Genomic DNA, 23,717 nt, shown 5'->3' on the forward strand with positions numbered 1-23,717 from the left:
TAAAAAAACATAATTTATATATAGTAATCATATATTTGTTAAATCTTATAAAAAAATTTAAAAAATAAAAATTTATTTAATCGAATTTAATTAAATATATATAATTAAATCGTGCATATCACGGAAAAGACCAGTTAATTATTCAAAAATTCAACTTTTTAAAATATTTTTTTATTAAATTACTATCGAGTTTACTCACAACACCATTATTTTACTATTCTTTTGATAAGTACCCTTTAAAAAAATAATATAACAAATTATCAATTTATAAATATTTGAAAAGTTATTAATTTGTTGGTGAAACCATACTTCATGCAACTATACACGTGTCATGTTTTCATTTGCCGTTGAAAATAAAAAATTACCTGTTTTGGTGACGTTATTATATTCCCATTTTAAGACAAAAATTTAGAATCTTTCCATCTTAATTCATGCTCATAGCATCCGCTCCAAGGCTCAAATTAATTAGTAATAATTACAAATTAATTGTCAAAAATCTTCAATTTTTCTAATTTTTTTAAAAACGCTCTCACTTTTTCCCTCTCTTTTCTGTCTCACTCTGTTTTCTTTTCTCAGTTATTTTCTTTATATGCCTTTCAATTCCAATGCAAGAAATAGATGATAAAAAAGGAAAGAGAAATCTTGAAGAACAAAATGTCATCCCAAATGAATATTTTGCATGAATTTCAATTTCCTGGTACGTTATTTTTTCTGGGTTTTTGGTTTTTCTTTTTGTTTGGATGCTGAGGGAAAACAGAGGAATTTTACGAACACTTTCTTGAATTCTTAGTGATTCATTGCTTCTTTCTTGGCTTTGAAATGATTGGATTTTATTAATTTTCTGTAAAGAATAAATCTTTACTTTGGTAGTTAATCATATTTCAAGGAAAACAATATATTGATGATCTACAAGTTTACTAATTTTAAAAATGATATCTGGATTGAATTTTGATCAAATTATTGTGAAAAACTAACTTTAAACCATTGAATTGGGGTTGATTTTTCCCATTCTTACTGTTTATTCATTGAGTAAATCAATTTCTTGATGGAATGTTATTGATTTAGCAGAGGCTTCAAGGACCAGAAAGAAGGTTGATATTGATGGATTCATGCTGATGGAGGCTTCAAAAGATGAAGCATGTCGAAAGGAAGAAGAGAAAAAGACTGATGGATTGGAGTCCGAGTATGATCTTCGCAAGAGTTTGGCTTGGGACAGTGCCTTTTTCACTAGTCCAGGTTGGTTTTTAAGCTTTTAAAATGACCGATAAAATTCCTTAGTAAATTTCAACTCATTCATTTGTGATTCATGTTATTAGGAGTTTTGGATCCTGAAGAGTTGTTTGAGACTTTGAATATTAATGGTGGTGACAATGGACTTAAGGAACCAAGTGTTTTACCTTCTGAATCCATGGCAGCAAGTAGAATTGGTGAGTGCATTGCCCGAAGAAGTTTAGCTTGGGATGCTGCCTTTTTTACCAATGCAGGTATGCTTATTTACACTTGTTTTTCTTTTCTATAAAGGAGCTTGTAGATGTTGAGATTTAAACCTATACTGGCTGAATATTGTATCTTTAAGAGTTAACTGTATGAACCAATTAAACTAAACTCGAGTTCCGTGTTGTATTGTTTTCATGAGTTGATACTTATTTCCACTTTTTTTATGCTTAGGTGTATTGGATCCAGAAGAGTTGTCTTTGGTAAATAATGGATATAAGAGGTCTGAAACAGTAACACATATATTGCCTGGAACTGAACAAGAGTTTTGGAAATCTACTGAATCAAACTCAACAATGGAAAGTGAATACTCCTTGTCAAGTCTTGAGACTGATCTTTTTGATGATATGAGAGCATCCATGCACAAATCATGCAAAGCGTCAGATTTGTTGAAATCAAGTTCCAAATTTCAAAGTCAAACAGGCATTCCAAATCCACATTGTGAGTATCTACTTCTTTCAACAATTCTTCATGTGGAACTTAATGGAGGCCAATCATTCTCTAGTTTGCAGCTAAATCTATTTTATTGTAGGTTTGACTGTAAAGTTATGCATGTAACCTATGTTACTTGGACTCTTGGAGTTGGTTGAGTGTGGCATATGTGTATGTTAAATTTTTTCATGTATTTAGAGGATTTTTTGTATGTCATATCCCATAGCCACATTCGATTTGGTGCAACATAGCAACCAACCTACTTGCTATAGGCTTCTTCAGGATTAGCAAGCCCAAATTTAAGTTCTAGTAAAATAATTTATAACTTGTTCATATGATTCTTTTACATCATGAATTGGTTCTTGAACTTTTTTGCCTTACTATCAATTCTGCTTCTCCTTTGCAGCTTCAAAAAGGGTGGATACTACTTCAATGAGGGTTTGTAGATTTTCTTTTTGATGTCAAAACTGACACTATTTATGTTTTTTTTGAGACTCATTCGTTTCAAAATCTTAGGTTAAAACCCTGCCAGCTTCCAGAAGGCCAAAAACTACGGCAGATGGAGTGGGGAAGACATTAAAAGAAGTTATCAATCCTACAAAAGCACAGGTAATTTTCAGTTCAAGATACTGCTACAGACTTCATGGTTATTTTACTCAAAGACTTAGGGGTAAGTTTTGGACGGATAATGTGTCTGATATTTCCATGTATTTGAAGTGCCCTTGGAGGGACATTATCCCATACCCATATATGAGTATGTGTCAAACATGAATGTCGGACATGGATGCCTTGGGTAAATGATGAGGTGGGATTAACATAGCTTTATGGTATTACACATGTGCGCCTCATCCATGTTTCATTTGAGAGCTCAGATATAAGCTGACCTTTAGAGATAAGCAATTTCCTATATTTCCTTTCACATATAGTAGGCTCAAATTCCACGTACTCGTATTGTGCTGATGTTATTATTTCATATAGTGTATTGTGTCATGTTTTAGTTATGTGTCTCGTATAGTATTCGTGTAATTTTCATGCATGATTGAGTTGTTACGAACTAACCTTTGGATCTCACTGACTTGACTTCATTACTTATGGTTAAACAAACAGTATGGCACTCGAAGTGGAGAACTTGATTCATCATCTTCCCTTAGGCTGTCCAAGGCATCTAACCAGGCCAACCCTTTCTCACCTGGTGCAACCAAAAGAGCTTCATTGGGTGCAAACCAGATGAAAATTAACAATAAAGTCAGAAAAGCTGTATCTGGTAAACATTGCCGTTAACTTTGATTTACTCGTACAATGTTTATTTATCTTTTTTGCTTAAATATATATAATTTGGATTCTGTTTGATTAATGATTACAGGACAGAATATGTCAAAGAAACCTTGTATTGGTGACCGTGGTACACCACCTCCCGAATCAACTTCACGTGTGCATATTGTCTCTAAAGATCTTTCAGGATCTGTTAGTGGTCACAATGCTTCTACCCTTAAGTCTCCGAGCTCTCTTAGAAGAAAGAATGATTTGATTGCTTTGGATTCAGATGCTCGGACTCCTTCAAAATCCTTAACAGGGCACAAAAGCAAACAGATAGATTCTTCTCAGCCAACTGGTTTGCAATCCACACCAAAATCTACGAGCACATCTCTTTGTAATTCCATGGATTGTTGGTCTTCTGAAACCTCAGCTTCTTTGAATCATGTCAACAATGATGCTTCTCAAGGTTTAGACACTAACTGTTCTAATGATCAACTTGTTCCAAGTGGAAGTAAAGAAACAAGGTTGCCACATCAAGATGTTGGTAGATTCTCAAAGGGTAGTTGTCATCCACCATCGACTGTTTCAAGAGAAACAAAGCCTTCTGGCCTTCGACTGCCATCCCCAAAGATCGGATTCTTTGAAGTGGTGTGTTTCTTTATTCATTTGCTTTGCTTTATCTTGAGTTTTAACTTCACATTCTAGCTGTTGAATGATTTGTATTTTTTTTTCTCGATTGACAGGGAAATTCCAGGGAATTTACTCCAAATGGTGTGAAGTTCCATTCTGGTTTACAAAATAATTGTAAAGCCAGAACAAGTGTGAATCATATCAATGGCACACCAAATAGATCAAGGTCTGGAAAACTTCAATCACCAAGAACATCATCAAGAACTTCAAATCTAAAGGAGAAAAAACTGGGTTCTCTTCAAAATGGAACCCGAAGTTCCATGGGTATCAAGCTTAATTGTGCTGCAAAGCTTGAAGTAGAAAAAGCATCACCTGGGACGCTTGAAAGCTCTCCAGCTGCAACTTCAATGGCTGAGACTGAATTATCTTGTGAGTCAAGCAATGGATATCGCTTGAAAATATACGGTTTTGGATCATATGTAAAAGGAGATTACAAGGGTAACATTCAACCTGAAAGCAAAGAACGTGCCACTCAATTGGTTGAAAAGTCATCACAGGATAAAAAAGAAGAGATTATAGCACCCAAACCCGATGAAAACGAAAATTTATTTAGTTTCAAGAGTCAAGTGGATGTCTTAACTAAGCAGATCGAAGCCATTGATGTCAATGGGGGGGAATCGGTGATAGATTTGTAAGGTCAAAAAGAGCGAGATAATCATTCAAAATGTGTTTAGCTTTGATGTTAATCTTGTAAAACATGGGTGTAAAGGCTGTGTGTACTTCAAGCATTAGAATCAAGCTTGTCAATTTTGCCCAAGTAACCTAAAACGACTTTAATCCAATGCGACCCAAAACTGAAAGTGACAATTTTTAGAACCTAATTTGACTTGAGGTTGACTTGACGTCCAATTGACAAGAACTTAAAATGAAAAAATGTGAAGCTTGTACTATTTGTTTTTAGGTTTTGAAATAAGTATTGAAATACAATATTGAAAGAACTTACACAAAGGAATAAGTATACTTGAATCAAATGCATATCCATATACCTTTAACACTCATCCTCAAGTCCAAATAAACATAGGCTATGAATGTAACAAAGGGGGTAAATTTAGTACAAGGTTTTGTGATGGTAAGAAAGAATTACCAGTTTTCTTGGTTTAAGGATAAAAATCACCCCCCCCCAATCAAATGGGAAACATATTACAAAAGTATATTAAACAATTTTGGCATAAAAAGGAATTTGCCATCAAACCGAAGACATAATGAAAATCAGCAGTTCAGGTCCGCCTAGACACTGACAAATTCCAACAAATTCAGGTTGCTGCCATGTTTTTCCTCATCACATCATCTGCACGATAAGTTAAAATGCATAAAGTACGAATCATGTCCATGTAAGTTGATCTAGTTTCCATTTCAAATAAGAATGTGTAGCAGGGAAGTTGTAACTGCAAACAAGTTGATTGCACAAGGTGTCCCAGACTATGCTTTTGGTTTTCGGAGATGATTCTATATAATATTGTTTTTTTATGCCAGGAATTTCTTATGATAGAAAACAATAGATGTACGGATATGTCGATGATAACCTTGAATAAGTCGCCAAACATCCCTTGAAGCGGATTTCTACGCTGTACACCATAGAACTTTTCTGCAATTTCATCTAGCAACTGAACAATCATGTTCGTGTTAGAATCTTATACGTGTAAGCTTTAACTATAAGCCAAAGAGATGATAAAAACGAAACATAACGGCCAGAACAGTTACATGCCCGTTGGGAACTGAAAATAAAGTCGAAAATATGTCTTAAAGGAGAGGAAATAACAATTGGAATAATAAGAGTATTTCTGATCTGCAAAATCAATTGCCCACCTCATTGAATGCCGGTTCTCTGTCTATGCTAGATTTGTAATTCACTCTCAACATGTTAAAAAGGGGCAAGGCATCTCTCTCCAACCTGCATGCAAAAGAGTCTTCAGAACAATGTATTGGACTATGTTAAAATTACCAAATATGGAAAGAATACGCTCTTAGCCAAAAACCAAATACGATGGTTTTAACTAAAAGTAGGTTTTTTTCATGGATTAAAAAATAAAATACAAGCATTACTTAATCATCATTATTGCAATTTTATGGTTTTTATCCATGTTACTTGGATTGAGGTGTAAGCAGATATGAGAAAGCGCCCGACATGAGTATGTTCACTTTTTTCTAATTTTTTCTATGTACTCAAATGGTTCTCGGAAGATCATATCCCCATATGCATGTCCAAAAATGTGTTGGAAATAGTGCTTCAAGAAAAATGAAGATGAAGAGTTGTAGTAACACAGGTTTTTATAGCTTCCCAAACCAAAACGAAAAAGAGTTGTGATATGTTTTGGAGATGAGAGCAGGTTTGTTTATTATACTTTCTTCATCAGTAATTATCTTAAGGCCAAGGAAGTTCAATCCAGTCCAAGCACATAAACCTCAAAAATCTGACCACTTAACTGAGGATAAAAACTAGGTCGGAAGGTGAAGTATATGCACCAATATCATCCTTAAACTAAATTGTAGAGAATGCCAACTTCTAACAAAGAAGGCAGTATTGTCAACATTACATGATACTCAACAACATTGCATCCACACCTATTCGCATTGAGAATAGTAGGACCATCCCCTATACACATGGAGCATGAAGTGATGAAAGAGCAAAAGAAAAATAACTTACGTTAGCAACAGAAAGGTGATAAACTGAACCAAATCTGATTCAGGGAAATCAAGCTCCTGGGATTCCACTTGTCTCTTCAATTCATTCATAAGGCAATTAGCATCCCGAAGATTACCCATGGACAAGTACCTATAATGTAAAAGTCAAATTTTCTTCATTAGCTCACAATTTATAACTACATTAAAAATAGAAGAAACAGTCTCCATTTTATCAAGTTTGGACCACGTAAAGATTGAGGGGGTGAAAGGAACCTAAAATCCTGATCACAGATGGAAATTTACAAGCCACGTATGAAAGTTCAACTGATTTAAGTGACATAAGAAACACAAAAGGCAATGGCATATCATTGTAATTCAGTTGACTAAGTTCTAATTCTGCAATCCAGTTTACTTTTGAAATCAACAGAAAATTTTCAGTCAATGAATACTTTTGAATTAAAAAATGAAATTAATATATAGGTTGAAAGGGAAAACCGGCATGTTAATAATCAATTTATATAAATGTACAAAGGACCACTTTGAAAGGGGGGAAATGGAACATGTAATCTATTATGAACCATAGAATTTTGAATCTGGGAACAGAAATTTATGATGTAATGTCAAGATTACAGCACATAGCGACTATAGGTTTCAACAGTAGTTACAACAGGAACAGTAAATTACAGGCCAATTGAGCAGGTTTTCAGCAGGCTTACATAAGAACTGCGCGTGCAATTGCTATATCATCTTCATCAGGATAACACTGCATGGTTGAAAAGCATATCAGTTGATCGCATTGAATAAGTATCAAAGGAGAAGTAATCCCTACAGTTGATCATAGAGATGAATCAAAACCCAAGTTCATCAATTGAGTTATGCCATCTTCCATGCATTCTAACTCAAAACTCTTAATTATTTAGAACTCAAAATCCAAGTACATCGACTGAGCTATGCCATCTTCCATGCATTTTATATGGAAAATATTCTAATTCCTTAAAAGAAGCATAGATTTGTAACCCAAAACTTCAAATTATTTATATACCTTAATTCTTTTGAATACTAATAAGAAATAGGCTTAGATGTAGGATCACTCTAGCAGAAGTAGCAATACATGCAATCAAATTTGAAGACTGAAACTTCCCAAAAAGTACTTATGTCCATCTTTGATACACTAGCATTGGAACTTTTTAACTCCACAAGCAGGTAAAGAGTTTGTTGCGTGCCACACTTTCTAATTTTAAATAGCTTTTTTTTAAAAACTTTTTATTATACCTAAGGGTACGTTTCACCCTGTTAAGGTCTCACTGTTCATCTATTATATACTGTATTGCTGCGCAGGGAATATGACTTTGAACTGTGTGCCTCCAACCATATTCATAACAAGGAGAGAGAAAATAAAAAGAAAATTAACCTTGCTCATGAAATTTACTAAAGTAGAAGCAAACTTCTTTGGGTTGTTTCCTCTAACAAAATGATATGACACTTTAGCCATGTTCTGCAAAAGAAAAAAATCATATAATTGTTGGCATCCACAATCCACATGCATGTTAAATAATGAATGGACGATGAAAACCGATGTAAAATGAGGAGCAAGAAATAAGGACACTTTTCAATGGCTTGCATGGATTAAAAAGGAAGCATCTAATTTATTTGACCTAGCATATTTTAACAGAGAGACAAAGGACCTCAAGAAAGACACCGCAATGAAAATGATGATTTTGCCATAATAATAACTACAATGAACATAATAGGCTTACAAAAGTTTTAAATGCAAAATCCCAAAATCTCGATACATGACTAAAGCTGCGAAGGTTTCAATAGGTGTAAATAAACTAGTTCAAGCCAACCAACCAACCAACAAATATGGAGATATCAGTTTCGAGTACATAACAAACAATATATGATTACTAGAACAGTGTACATGTTCTTTTACTCATTTTGAAGTGAATATAGGTTTCAGATTGCGATCAACTCTGCATGAAGTACTCATACATACCATGCCAAGAGCCTGCTTCCTTTTTATCATGAAGGATGCATGCATTTACTGAAGTTATTCACATTTAGAAATTATATAGAATCTACACATCTTAATTACAAATGCAAACGAAATGAATGTATCAAATAATGTTAGTGCATTATCTGCAAAATATTAAGATTTTCATTAGCATACAGTAAATTATTAAAACCTTGTAAATCAAGACAAAAGAAAAATGTGGTTGAAGCAAAGGCAAAGTCAATTTTACTTCAAAACCTACCAACTCGGTAGACTCGGAATATATGTATTCAGCCAGCATAGCATGCAGTTGCGGATCACCATTTCTGGAAGCACCAAACTCTGCAGACCACCTAAAACCGAAAATAATAAAAACAGTTCAGGGAAAATAAGTAGTGTTACCATTAAACACAAATAAAAAAGTCTTTTATTCTCTCTTCTGTTTTCATGTCTTTCATTTTCGTATTACTCGTGACCGTAAACAGTATAATCTTATGCCCCCACACATATTGCAAATGTTGAGAGGCTGTCATTCATCATTCAAATAAGAAGTATAACTGGAGAGGCTGTTCCGTAATAACTTCAATCGACATGCCAATACTTGGTATAATAGCAATTGGACAATCTGCCTAATATAATTTATCTCATTAATACATGGCACAGAAATCATAAAAAGAAAGAAAACAGCTAATCAACAAAATAATATGGGAGTGATGCCTCACTTTATTGCAGCTCTTAAGAATGATGAGCAGCCCTCTAGACGTGTTTTTGCTGCCCCAAGAGCTTCAGTAAATTCTCGAACATCTTCATCATCTGACATGTTACTAGGCAAGGGCACCTTAGGAAACACCTCATAGATTTTCCTGACACGGTCTAACATACACATTTTGTTATAATCACAAGAGAAGAAACAGCAGAACTAAATAAACTGAACAGCTATATTTAAAATAGCATAATGAACTTTATGGTATCTTTTTTCCACACTGATAAGCAAATCAAACTACAAGCATGTACTGACCAAGGATGTCTTCGTTATATGGAATTTTCCCTTTGACAAGTGTATCAACAAACAAGACAGCGAGCTCTGCCCCACAAGTAACCTGAAAATTCATTCCTGTGACTTCAATAAAATGGCCTATGAAGGACAACAATGAAGAATACCAGCACAATGATTTCTTCATGCAAATTTCACATACAACAGCACAACCATTTTTAAGTGATTATCAAGTAAAATCCAATATACTGGGCCGCAGTAGATAGCTTATCCTAGCCTTTGCAATGCTAATTTGCATCATTCTTACATATGAAGTTATATTTTGAATAGGAGGAAGGTCAATCATGTATGTAAAGCTTATTAACCATGAAATAATGGCAAATACTATAATGATGTCATCTTATATTAGTTTCAATTTAAGCTTTACACTAGCCTTCCAATCTGAAAAACCACACTCTAACCTGAAGAGTCCTAAGGAGATAAACGAAAATAGACTGATACCAATCATCTTCACTACATTCTGAAGCCAAATTTGAAATAACCGATGTAAACTTCATTATGCTTTAGCACAAAACATTGAGTAAAAACTTTACTAACAATCTCTGGACCAATGTAATTGAAGGAGGAAAAAGAAAACCTGGCCATGCTTCAACTGGAGACATGAACCTGACTCAAGCAGATCCAAGGCCTCAGAATATCTTTCAGCAGATACATATCTGAAATAAAAAATGCATGTTTCAAAATCAAAGATAAGTCTTCCAAAGTAAACTAAGGCATCAAACGTGGTATGCACCATTGTTAAATTTGTCCCAACTGCATAATTAGTAACATAAAATAAAGAATAAAAAGGGAAAACTCAAATTACTTGCTCCCTTACTTAACTACTAAGATAGAATCCTAAAGCAAATTGGAAACAAAGGATAATGCAAGCAGAACATGCTACCCTACTCAATCTTACAAGCCTTTTATCCAACCATAAGGGGATTTACCCCATTAAGCCCCACCCAAGACTAAGTACAGTTAATTCCTGTGTTGCTCAGGCTCTTTTCTTTTACTTTATTTGTGAAGTCCCTCTGTTTGACATGTACAATGGGCATGGCATTCCAACCCGATATACACCCGAGAAACATAGAACAATAACAGTTCTAGAAATTTTTAACCCTTATAAAAAATAAAATAAAACTGGTGATGGCAAGCAGTCATAGTGTCATACCGTGCACTTATTGATTTGTACATCTGCTGAGCTCCATAGAAATTACCCTCATTTATAGCTTTCTCTAATTTATCAATATTCTGCATTTCATATCAAAAGCAAAAACCAAAGCAATTAAAAATCATTCTTCACCAAAAAAATAAACTCGTACTTCGATATAAAACTACACTATTAATTGGTCTAATTAGAAACCATTCCTCAGCATAAAAATAAAGTAAAATCATACTTAAATCTAAAGCTACACTCTTTATTGGTTTTCTCTTGAATTAAAAAAGAAGAAGAAAAAAGACAGCTTGTTTTTTCAAAGAACAGAACTTTCCACATGCAAATACTACAAACCCAAGATTAAAATAACAAAAAGGTTTAAAAGCTCCTCCTTTTGAATGAAACTTTCCATCCTTCCAACCTCCTACACTTCTATTTTCTTACCAACCAAACAAAAGCTTAGGGAACAAGTACATAAATGTAAAACATACAAAATTATCAATTTGTTTCTTTTTTTTCCAGTTTTCCACGAAAAAAAATGACGGGTTATTTCCAATTTTTTTTCTTTAACTGAAAATAATCTCAAAGAAAATATACTGAAAGCAATAGAAATAAAAAAGAGCACCTCTTGTACAGGAGGAAGTGCGGCTCTTCTTAGTTTTTCTCTTGACATTTTCCCTTGATATCCTCTTTCACTTCTAGTTCTTCAATGGAAAGAAAGTACTGACTTTTCTTCTTCTTATTCAGAAAGATCTGATTTCTTTTTCCTTCTATTGATTTTTTCAGTTCACTTCGATCATCTTTCAATTCAATCGGAGAGAATTCATACAAGTCGAAAATGGGCTGGGCCTTTTTCAACAAATGGTTTGGCCTTCCACTTTTTCTTCTTTCATCACTAAAAAGGTTAATATATAATTTATCCTGAATTTATCCGAAAATATTTAGTTAATACTCAAACTTCTTTTAAACTTGGTTAGTATATTTCGTCACTCACCTTCACCTTCGCACTATCAAAATTAATTTTTACTGATGTGATGTCGATAATTAATTCAATAATGGCACGTGATAATCTCTTAATATGATATATAATGAATATAAATTAATAAAATAATATTTTCTTCACATAAAAGATAATCTAAACAAATAGTACTTATTTATCTAAATTCATTCTAAAATATCAAGTTATTATTATTTTAAAGTTAAAAAATATATAAAAATTTAAAACATATAAAATAATAAAAGTATAAAAAAATTATATAAAAAATAACTTAAACAAATGATTATCCAAATTCAAATGTATTTTTAAAGTTTAAAACCCACCATCCCATTGGACGGGTCCTCCTTAAACTGCACTTTCTTCGTAGCCCGTCCAACATCCCGCAGCCCCACGCCGTGGCTGCCGCCACCATTACTCACTCCCATCAACACATCCATTATATATAATATATTCTCAAGGTGCTCGTTAACAAAATTTAAATTTAACAGTCCATCATCCCTCCTTTTATAACTCTATTGCCTTCGTTTAATGATTCATTTTCTCAACTATTAATTTTATATTAAATAAAATAATGTTTTTTATCCGTATAATTATAAATTCGATGATTGAATTCATTAAAATATTATAAAATTATGTAAAATTATTTCTGATTGGGTTATCATGGAGTTTTTTTTTTTTTGTATATTTCATGTTTGTTTTATGGTTTATGTTCAAGGTTCGTGACTGTTCATTTCAACAATGTCGTCTCCAAAGTTTGAATTTAAGTCCTCTCATTAATAGTGCAATGTAAACCCAAGAAGCAAACAAGCAACAAATCATGTAAATTTAAGGATAATGTAAATCCTGACATTGGTAACTGCTTTCACTTCATCAAAACAGATTTGGCAATCTCCAAGTTTTCCTTGTTTAAGTAGTGGAGAAGAAGATGATGATGTCGCGAGACTTTTGATTTTGAGCGGCAATGAAGTGCAATTTGTCTGGACATGGAGGTGGCATGGAAGACATATATAAGAAACAAACTTGCCAATGGTGCCACATGCATTATAATTGAAGGAATCATTTCTGAAAAGCAAGCTGAATGGATGCTCATGATACCTATTATCTTCAGTGACAGGTCTTGGCCAAATGCATTATCATCGTCTTCCTTTTGACGTACATCGCAAAATAATTTGGTTTTATCAAACTGAACATGAAGGGATTATCATCCCTATGATTTTCGAGGAAGATGAAGGGATGTTGGTGGCCATCATCCTTGAACACATGGCTTTCTTTATCAAACATAAAGCACATTTGATGTTAAGACAAAAGGAGCACTTGCCGCGTGTATAAAACAACATTTGACATTGTTCCTTGCAGAATGCACAAGCAGCCTTTGAATTCCACTCTTTGGAGTATAAGCCAGTGATTAGAAAGGGTGCCACTTTATGTAAGAGGGAGCATGGGCACATTCCCTATGAAGGTGATAGTTGCAGTGTACACAACTGAAGCTTGAAGCCGACACCACTTCCCCACATCCCGAGCAGCAAGCTTTTTCCCAACACCAGCAGACGCTCATGAAATTCATGTAAACTATATATGCATAATCTTGTATTCATATAAAAATTCTTAATTTTATTCAACAAAAATATAACGTATAATAATGTGTTGAGTTGGATATATACATATGGTGTGTGGATCTATAAAGTTGCTTGCTTTTGGGTTTTTTCTTGAAAGAGTAAGAACAAGAATGACTTTTTGGTTTTGGTGTTTCTTGTCGGATGACGAGGTTAACCAAGATTTTCTTTTTCCTTTTTTGGAATAATTCTTAATGTTTTTGCAATTAATTTTCTATTTAATCAAGTTTGTTGGATTCACATACCATATATATTAGTAAGACTACCTTATTTTATGAGTCAGATTAATTTTGTTTTTATTACTTAAAAAATGAATAAATTAGTCCTTATACACTAGAAAAAGTATAAAATTGTCATTTTATTAAAATTTTCATTTATTTGTGTTGTCAAGTGATGATTTGACTTTTTTTAATTTTTTATGTAAGTGACATGGAATTAAAATACGAGTAGGATTAAACAAAAGTGTCATGGAGGTCTGATGGGTGTCGAGTCCACCAATATAAACCTACGCCTAATTTGCAATTTAAGCAGTATAGGGAGTAGGGTCGATCCCTCAGAGACTGGGTTTACTGAAATTGTTTCTCTTTCTCGACCAGATTTGTGTCTGGGCAGTTGTTGTGCCCAATAAATTTGGGGAGGATAAAATTGAAAACCTGGAACCTGAAATAAACAGGGAAAATAAAACGTGAAAAGTAAAAGCTGGAAATAAAATAATAAAAATAGTTAAATAAATATGAAGAAAAATTAATTAAACTAAGCTCAACTTTAGACACGGGTTTTTCCTCGTCTTTGAATCGATCCTCGAAATTAGATGAATTCCTCTTTTCCAATAAGCTAGTTATAGCTACCAATGACGCCTCGGACACTAACTCTTCCTTGTGTAGATTAGTTATGGAACGTCCAATAACTAACCCTTACCGATCGAACAACCAACGAAATGTTCGTGATTTAGAACTCTGGCAGCTTTGCGTTCTAGAAGAGCCTAGCTCGAACCAATGCCCTCAACCGCGTGGGACATTTAAATCCGGTTACTACTTCCCTTGACGGAACCAAACAGTAATCTCCACTTGGCACACCAATGTGTTCACAGAAAACTGATTAGACAATCGATCCTTTCGGAATTCTAACTGTAAGTCTAACCACACTAAATCAAACGACGTCTTTTTTTACTTAGTATTGATCTGACTTTGTGAGTTGACAAAATCATACTCTTAATCCGGATAAATAATAAGTACTGGAATTTAGGAGTTAAGTTGCTCAGGTTCTTAACTCACGGGTTTTGACGAGGCTAATTCCGGCCTAAAGCTGAAAATAGATTTAGTTAACTAGGGTTTGGGGCATCTTGAAATTGGATAAATTAAATAAGGCAAAATGGGTGAAAAGGATGGGAGGCATGATTAAATATGGGGGCTAGAAATTTAATAATGTATTAAAGTGGATGGTTAGCTACTGGAAATGAAAAGGGAATTTGAAAAAGGAATTGCAAATGGCTTAAGTTGGTGGCTAACAAGGAATTAATAAATTGAAGAAAAAGAAATTAAAAACAACAAAATGCTACGTGAGAAATGAAGAAAAGATTGTTTTCAAAGATGAGAGCTTGATTTATGAATTGATTCAAGACTTGATGATTAAAATGAACAAAGTAGTCAACTATTTATACTAGTGGCTTTGCTAAATTAAGAGCCAACTAGTATAGAAAATCAAGGAATAAAATATTAAAAATCCCTACATAATCTCCCACTAAGTCAACAAAAATTTCAGCTAATTATATCTTGGAAAAATTCTGCTTTGGCCCTCCTTCTTTGCTTCTTTCTTCAATCTAGCTCAATTGTTTCATTTTTCTTCTATTTAGCCCCAAATTGCATCCCTACACAAAATTCAACAAAGACATGGAAAAATTAGTGGTGCACTCTCATAAATTAACCAATTTAATTACATAAAATATGTAACTTTAGCATTTAATCAAGGTCCTTTGTACTAAGAGTCGACAAATTAGTCGTTATACGTTAGATCATAGAGCAAATCAGTCATTCTATTAAAAAATTCATCAATTTCAACAGTTGGGTGATAACGTGGCTGATGAAGCAACTAGGTGGTGACACGTAATGTGTTGTGTGTACCTCATATTGATGAACCTTTTTCCATGTAAGCAACTATTTAAAAAAATTGAAAGTCCCAAAAATAAATAATTGTTAATAATTGTTTAAAAACCATGTCCAAAATGAATATGGACAACCATGTCCATTAATCTTGTTAAAGAAATTCAAGCCAAGAACAAAGTCGTAATTCAAGTGAATTACATTAAAGTTTTCGTTGCCTTTCCATTGACCGATCTGTAGCTCAACTCCTTGTGCAACCCCTACAGTTGGGACCTCTTTAGAATTTACTGTTTTGTTCTTCTTAGTCGATTTGCTAATTGAAAGACCAAATTTACCCACAACTTTTTTTGATATAAACAAGTTTGATACCCTCGTATCAATAAGAGCACCTCTTCTTTGACCTGCACTGTTAATGTCCACAAACATCAACCCTTTTTGCTTACAATCCCTCTTCGCTTTTGCAAAATTGAGTATCATTGGTCCAAGCTTTAAAGTCTCACTCTTTGGCTCCGCTTTCTCTTCTTTATTGATCGCGAATATCTTAGATCGCTTTGGATAGTCTCATATCTTATGCGGACCACAACATAAGAAGCACTTCACTGACTTCTTTTCATTCTCTCTGACCTTTTTGGCTTCGATGGAATTCAAGATCGAACCAAGCTTCAATGGTACTTTTTTCTGGCTCATCACCCCCTTCGATGGTAGAAAAGACATATCGTTTCGAACAATCCCTTACAATATGCGGACTTTTACAAAGGAAGCCTCTCACTAACACCTTTGGTTTGTTGTTGGACTTTCACTTCCCATTATATGGTTCCTCGTTACCACCATTGTCGTTTTTATTCTCAACGTCCCCTTCTTTGTCTCCCCCACCATTTCCCTTCTCTTTGGGCTTGGAAGACTCAAACTTGTCTTTCTTCGAAATAAGCTCAATTAAGGACTTGCTACGATCATGGCTTTGGAAAGTTTTTTTACCCCTCGACATTGCAACTCTTGCTTCGCCCAAGGCTTTAGCCCATCCATAAAGGAGAAAAACATCTCATTCTCACCCAATTCGGAAATATGGAGCATGAGCTCTCCGAACTCCCGCACATACTCCCTAATTGTGCATTGTTGCGTAAACCAATGCAACTTAGCTTCAGCCTCGTCCTTAACATACTCTAGGTAAAATTGCCATTTGAATTCACTTTGTAAGTTCTCCTAAGTCCCAATGGTAGCTCCACCTCATTTTTCATCTATGGACCTACGATGTCACCATAACAAAGCGATACCAGTAAAATATATAGAAGTAATATTTACCTTAGCAACATCATCCATGATGTCTTTGGCACAGAAGTATTGCTCCATTCCCACAAGAAGTTGTCTACATCCTTTGCAAACCTCGGCTCATTGAACTCTTTTAGCTTCGAGACATCTACCTTAAGCTCAAGTGCTACAACCAACACCTCATTACCCAAGTTGCTTTGCAGATAATGAGCTTTGCAGATAACGGAAGTATTACTCTTCAATTTGTTCCTTCAAGGCTGACATCAAGGTCTCGAGAGCATCATTCTTATCAATCAACTCACCCACAGCGGTATTGAGGGCCCATTGCATTACATCCACATTCGTATTGAGGGTCTCTGCCACTTGTTCCTTAAGTTGATATTTCTTCGATTTTAGCTCTGTGGTATGCCCATCAACTTTCTTAAAGGTCTCCCTCACATCACTCATGGAGCCCTCAAGTTTGGCAACTCCGCCTTCCAAAGCTGACAGCATATCCCTCGAGCAGCTAGCTTTCTTGCCCCCACCACGAGTCTTTATAGGTTCAACATGATCGCCTACTTCTTTTGTCATCTTAATTGGCGCCTTCGAACCTTAGCTCGGATACCAACTGTCACAAGGCTAAAACTTTAGTTTAGTAAATCGTGTGGCCTTAGGCGATTTCTTTGTTTCAAATTTGCTCAAATTAGCCTAAATCTCGAAAATAAAAATTCACAAAGGAATTTCTCTAAGGCACTGAAATAAAGCAAAAGCAACCTGAAAAGATAAAGAGACTTGAATCGAACAGAAAAGCCACAAGAGAATAATGGCACGCCAAGTGTTTGACTAAACGCTTTAAAAAATATTCTTTAACTCAAGAATGAAGTGATTACAAATGAAGAGGAGGGCTCTATTTATAGTTGAGTTCTCCCAGTTCCAACAGTATACATCGAATTACAACAATGACTGAGATTAGTTCCTATCTACAATTAGAGGGTCCTAAGGGTTTAACCTTTATACAATCTTATCCTTTAAGATTTACATTAACCATGGTAGCTCCAGTTTTACTGGAGTGTTTCGCTAGGCCACCAAGGCTTTAAGTAGATGAGTTTCTCCATGGTTTCCACGAATCGAGACAATTCAAGTGAATCAAATGAACTCATTTAATCAATTGACCTCCATGAGACGGTCTGTGTACATTCGTCACGGATTTTGATCCGTAAATTATGACATTCTAAAAACAGTCTACTAATCACATTAGATAATAAATATTAAATATATTTAGAAAATTTACAAGTAAATAATCTTAAATATATGATAGTAAATTGTTTGATTTTTTGCCATTCATAATATTTTTTTTTTCTCTTTGAAACAATTCCAAATTCATCAATTCTCTGATAAAAAACACATAGATAAAGTAATCTAGTTTAAAATAGTTTCAACTTAACTCGATTCCAAATTTATTGGGATTCAATATAAAACAAACGTAAGCACTAGAACAAGATGTGGCTGAACATAGATTCAACTTCTGAAATGGCTTTATGTGCATTCATTCTTGTCAATATTCTGCAACTTTACACTGCTTGACATGGATCTCTTGATCTGCTCCTTTCAAACATCTGTTTTCAAAGTATTCTTATGCCCATATGGAATTAAATCAATTCCAACAACTGTTTGTCATTTGTCCAAATTTGCTCAAATCATGATACTTCACGAAAACTCCAGAATGGTTGCCATGATGCAATAATTTAGCAAAGCAATGACGTCAAAAGTTTGTAGTTTTGTTTATTTGGTGGTGGATACGTTAAATTGTAATTTTATCACTTAAACAATAACAAAAAAAAATATTACATCTAGCTTATTGACGATGAATCCGATTAACATAAGTATTGTTGTCAATATAGGATGACGTAAATTTAAGTATGCTGAAGCGCATTATCCCCTTAAGATTGGAGATGGACTATCAGTAGTTCTAGACATTTTATCAAAAAGAACAAATAATCAACCGAACACTAACTTAGTTATTTAACTTCCGGATTAAATTGATATCACAAATCAACCGAACACTAACTTAATTATGTAAATTACGAAAATATTATTTCGTAATTAAAAAAAATTATATATAATAGGATTTAAACGCGCACCAACTAGATAATAAACTTCTTTATTTATCATCCAATCAAAATTTAATTTTAATATATTTTATACATTTTTATTTTAATATACACAATTTATTATTTTCATAAATTATATAGCTATTGATTAATGATACTAACTCGAAATTTACCAACAATTATATTTCATTCAATATTCTTAATATTACGTATTTACATGTTTAAATGTCATATTACATAATATTCGTACATATTTAATGTGTTATAAAGATTTTTATAAATAATTGTATAAAAAAAATGTTGGACACAAGTCAACCAAGAAGCTCATCTATACTAAAACAATCATCCTCGTTAAAAAGCCATCCACCATCCCACACACTAATATTATTATTCGCTCCACAATTCAATGCAATGTCATCCTTAAACTCCAATCCATTAAGCCAACTATAATCCATCTCTTTCATGCTCTCATCTTCTTCTGCTAGTACTTTCGCCTCCTCCCTCACCTCAGCTTTTACATCACTTGCCGTAGCCGTGGTAGACTCCGAAGAAGCTGATGTGGTAGTAGTGGTATCGGAACCGTGGGGCATGTTTAAGATAGCTTTTTCACCATACATGGTCTTAGCAGCTTCATCATAAGCTAAAGCAGCTTGGAAAGCAGTGGGGAAAGTACCGAGCCAGAGTCGTTTTCCTTTATTAGGAACTCGAATTTCAGCTACCCATTTTCCCCAAGTCCTCTGTCGAACACCTCTGTATATACAGTTTTGATTTTGAGGACCTCCTTTGCCTTTCATACAACCCTTTTTTGAACCCTTTGCAGGGGGTTTAAGGGCTTTTTTGGTATCAGAATTTTCACTCCATTGTTTCAATGTGTCAGCTACTGATAAACCATTTCGCCTCTTCCTTTTTCTAGAAGAATCCAAGAACAGAGGAATACCCACATTCGGATTTTGATTCTCGGAAAACCCCATGGTTTATTTCTCAAAATCTATGAAAATCTGCAGGTATTTTGAAGTTAGAAAAGGACCCCAAATAACCCAGAAAAGGGAGAGGAAAAAAAAAAGAAGAAAAGGAAAACGAACCTGTGTAAAGAACAGAAGCAGAAATAAGAAGAAGACCAACAACCTTATTTATTGGGTCTGTGTTTTTTTTTGTCTAGTACTCTTCGAAGCTGTGTTTGGTCGAAGAAACTGTGAATTATTGTGAAGAACTCTGGTTTTTTTTTTTCTTTCGAGAAACAGAGAAAATCCGAAGAGAGGGAAATACTGCTAGCGCCGAAAGAGTCTGGAATCGACTCTCAGATATTTAAATATTTCGGTAGCTCTTGCACGTGTTACTCGAATCTTCCCAATTTATCTAGGATTTTCTCGTTTCCTTCTCTTTCGGCTCCAAGTTTTTCAATAATTTCAGGTTTGCCACTGGACTGTCCAATTAAAGGCCCAAACTGAAATTATGTACCACTAAACTTTAGTTTGAAGCCCCAAGCACCCAAATTTAGTCACGAAGTTTGAGACTGAATATTGCTAAATTTAGGGTCTGTCTGATTGACGGAATTGATTTTTCGGAAAATTATTTCTAACTTTTCCAGCGTTTGATTGGCGGAAAACATTTTCCATTTGGAAAATAAACTCTAAAACAAGGGAAAATGGGTTACATTTTAGGGAAAATGTCTTACCCTTTCAATTTCCGTAAGACATTTTCCGTGCTCTCCTCTCTATCGCCTCCTTCATTCCTTCCTTCATTTCCGGTAGAAAATTGTTTCTGTTTATCGATTTTCCAGTAACTTATTTTTTTAATTATTCAATACTTGTTTTTTTAACACAATTACAAATAATTTATTTGATATTAGTTTTTTTTCAATTTATAACGATTAATATTGTAGCTTAATAATTAAGTATTATTATAAATAAATCATTGTAATATATGTAAAAACAATTTAAAATATAAAAATTTATTAATATATATTAATATATGTAAAAACAACTTTTCCGGAAAATATTTTCAGGAAATCTGCCAAACAGCAGGAAATATTTTCTAGTAAATCATTTTACAGAAAAGTAAAACATTTTCCAGAAATCATTTTACGGAAAACATTTTACTGGCAATCAAACAGACCCTTAATATTACGTTCTATTTCATTATCTGTTCTGTTTCACTGTATATATATAATCTTAAAAATTATTATCACCTCTCTAAATGTTAGATATATCTATTCTCATTCTGTTTTAATTTTTTAATATTTTTAAAGTAAAGTAAATATTTAAATAATAAATATATGTTTTTTTTCTATATTGCGTTATTATGTTTTTACATTTTTAATAGTTGATATGTACAATGATAAAATGATAATTTTATATAGTGGAACAGGCTGGGGCGAGACAAGCGATTATCGTTATGTTCCATACTCATTATCCAAAAGAATAAATCAATCCTGCCCCATCCGCATCCACTTTTCAAACAGAAAATTTATGGTTTGGAATTCATTTATTTCGCATCCACCAAGATTGGTTCGGAATTCATCAGGTGGTTCAAGTTTTACCATCCTTGTCCAAATTTAATCTGACTGGGAAGAGATTGGTTCGGTTCGATCAATTTTTTTATTTTTTTAGAATTTTGGAACCATCAATTATAATTTGATTTTGTTTGATTTTCTATTTTTTATATTAATTTTTAGATTTATTTTGACAAAATAAAGTTTATTTTATGGCTTTTAGATATTATTTGGTAAAGTTTCAAAAAATATTTAATATTTCTAAAGAATTTAATAAAAAATAATCAGTAACTTTTATATGCTATTTTTAAAAAAAATTATTTTCTATAAAACTTTTTATAAATTAAATGGAAAATAACATGCAATTTAATTGGGCCCACTGAATTTTTTTAATTTGTATTCAATAAATCGTTCAAATATTTCAACTCAAATCGAATTTATCAATTTTTCTTACTCCACCTTAATTATGAGTTTCATTAAATATGATAGATATCACACATTTGTATTTATTTTGATAAATAAATTATCTTTTTATAATTTTAAAAAGGCATAATGACTTATTTGGCCCTCCAACATTATAAAAAAATCATTTTTCACCTTTTTAACACTTAAACTTGTGTTTTTTTGTCAAATTACCCCAAAATGGATGAAAAGGTTAACAATTTTAAACTTTACTGATGTGATAAACACATGGATTGCCACATGGATGACACGTCAACATTTTTTAATTTTTTTAAAATTTTTAAAAATTCAAAAAAATATAAAATTATAAAAAAAAACTTAATATTTTTTTAAAAATTTAAAAAATAATTAAATGTTGACATGTCATTGAACATGGTAGCAAAGTTAACAATTTCATCTATATTTATTTTGGGGTGATTTGACAAAAAATGCAATTTCAATGGCTAAAATAGGCGAAAAATTAAGTGGGATGCTAAAATGACTTATTCTTTTTTTATAAAGTTAGAGGGTCAAAAAAGTCATTATACATTTTAAAAATTAGTAATGAGAAAGTATTTGTAACACATTTTACCATTTATATATCATTAAACAATTTTCCAAGACACTCCTTATTAGGGATGGCAAAACTCGAACCGCCTGATAGATTTTGAATTGGTTCACTCCTTATTAGATATGAGTAAAATTCGATTCGATTTGAAAAATTCGATAAAAGAATTAAATTTTTAATTAAATAGTTCGAGTTAATCGAGTTATTTGGATCAACTCAAATAAAAAAATTAAATTTTCCAGTTTAACTCAAATATGAATTACACAATTCGAGTTATTTGACAATCCGAATAAGAAAAGACAAAAATATGACATTTTGATAAATGATTACTTTTTCTAAAGTTAAAGGTCGAAGTTATTAAATTAAAAGACAAAATTACATCGTTTTGATTAAAATCATTATCTTGTTTATATAGTTAAATAATCTAATATTTTGTCTGCTAGTTAAATAATCGGTCTATGTAAACGCAACATTGAGTATAAATAATATGATTCGTTTACTTGACTCGACTTGACTCGAAATTTTTTGACTCGATTCGAAAAATTTTAATTTGAATTCGGTTCCTAAAATAAGATTTGTCAACGCGATTAACTCAAAATTTTTTATTCAATTCGACTCGACTCAATTGCATACTAACTCCTCATAATAATATTACGAGAGGACACGAGAATAAAGCAAAGTAACAAACTCTAGTAAAATAATTATAGGAAGATATAAAAGGAACCTTGAGTTTTTGTTTCTATTTTTTACAAATTTTATATTTTTTTTTTGAATTTTATGTATTTTTTAAAAATCCTGAAAAAAATTTAAAATTTTTTTTTATTTTTTTTAAATTGAGATTTTTTTTTTTACTTTTTCTTTATTTTATTTCATATAGTAAACATTTTGTGTGATTTGGCATTTTCTAACTCATCATATAAGTCTTTTCAAAAGACAAAAGAAAATTGGATTAATGAAATGATGATATAGAGGTGTTTTTGGGTCGGGTTAGGCCATCTAAGTTATTTAAACCAATTTTTTAAGCTTGGACTTGGTCAACTCGAAAAATAGACTTATTTTTTTTATCTAAATTCGACCCAATTTAAGAAATATAAAATTGAACCTTATCTATATTTGATTTTTTAGATTAATTTTTATTTAAAAATATATTTTAAAAATATAATACAGTAAATGCACCAAAAAATGCTAAAATAAAAGTTTTTTAACATATTAACAATACATTAAAAATATTTATATTAAAAAACACTACCATAAATATAATAAATGTTTTATTATATTAAAAATAAATATAATAAATATTTTATTGTATTAAATATAGTTTTTAAAATGTTATATTTTGAGTTGGATTATTTAGTTGGGTAAGTTTTTTATTAAATTTTGAGTAATGAATTTAATTGTTATTGGATTAGTGATTTAATATAAATATATATATAATTAATATAATTTTTTATAATATAATATATTCAGGCTGG

At 32.6% G+C, this 23,717-nt stretch overlaps 3 protein-coding genes across 3 annotated transcripts; 1 reads left to right on the forward strand and 2 right to left on the reverse strand.

The window, feature by feature from the left end:
* Window positions 1–463: 463 nt before the first annotated feature.
* On the forward strand, window positions 464–4,634 carry LOC107918299 (uncharacterized). Its single transcript, XM_016847825.2, has 9 exons — window positions 464–697; window positions 1,069–1,236; window positions 1,317–1,484; window positions 1,669–1,935; window positions 2,333–2,364; window positions 2,443–2,535; window positions 3,034–3,190; window positions 3,290–3,831; window positions 3,927–4,634. The coding sequence occupies exons 1-9, from the start codon at window positions 619–621 to the stop codon at window positions 4,506–4,508; spliced, it is 2,088 nt and encodes a 695-aa protein (XP_016703314.1). The 5' UTR covers window positions 464–618; the 3' UTR covers window positions 4,509–4,634.
* Window positions 4,635–4,831: 197 nt separating this feature from the next.
* LOC107918300 (protein GET4) lies at window positions 4,832–11,562 on the reverse strand. The gene is made up of 12 exons (XM_041109921.1): window positions 11,306–11,562; window positions 10,696–10,775; window positions 10,120–10,198; window positions 9,507–9,588; window positions 9,211–9,361; window positions 8,751–8,841; window positions 7,907–7,990; window positions 7,212–7,258; window positions 6,518–6,646; window positions 5,680–5,764; window positions 5,397–5,477; window positions 4,832–5,161 (listed from the first exon to the last, which is right to left on the reverse strand). The coding sequence occupies exons 1-12, from the start codon at window positions 11,351–11,353 to the stop codon at window positions 5,153–5,155; spliced, it is 966 nt and encodes a 321-aa protein (XP_040965855.1). The 5' UTR covers window positions 11,354–11,562; the 3' UTR covers window positions 4,832–5,152.
* A 7,291-nt stretch (window positions 11,563–18,853) lies between these two features.
* On the reverse strand, window positions 18,854–20,018 carry LOC121225570 (dehydration-responsive element-binding protein 2A). Its single transcript, XM_041109922.1, has 2 exons — window positions 19,828–20,018; window positions 18,854–19,743 (listed from the first exon to the last, which is right to left on the reverse strand). Exon 2 carries the CDS (start codon window positions 19,714–19,716, stop codon window positions 19,057–19,059), a length of 660 nt encoding a protein of 219 aa, XP_040965856.1. The 5' UTR covers window positions 19,717–19,743; window positions 19,828–20,018; the 3' UTR covers window positions 18,854–19,056.
* Between the last annotated feature and the right edge of the window lie 3,699 nt (window positions 20,019–23,717).

This window comes from Gossypium hirsutum, chromosome D13 (assembly GCF_007990345.1).
Source record: "Gossypium hirsutum isolate 1008001.06 chromosome D13, Gossypium_hirsutum_v2.1, whole genome shotgun sequence".
Classification (NCBI taxonomy): domain Eukaryota; kingdom Viridiplantae; phylum Streptophyta; class Magnoliopsida; order Malvales; family Malvaceae; genus Gossypium; species Gossypium hirsutum.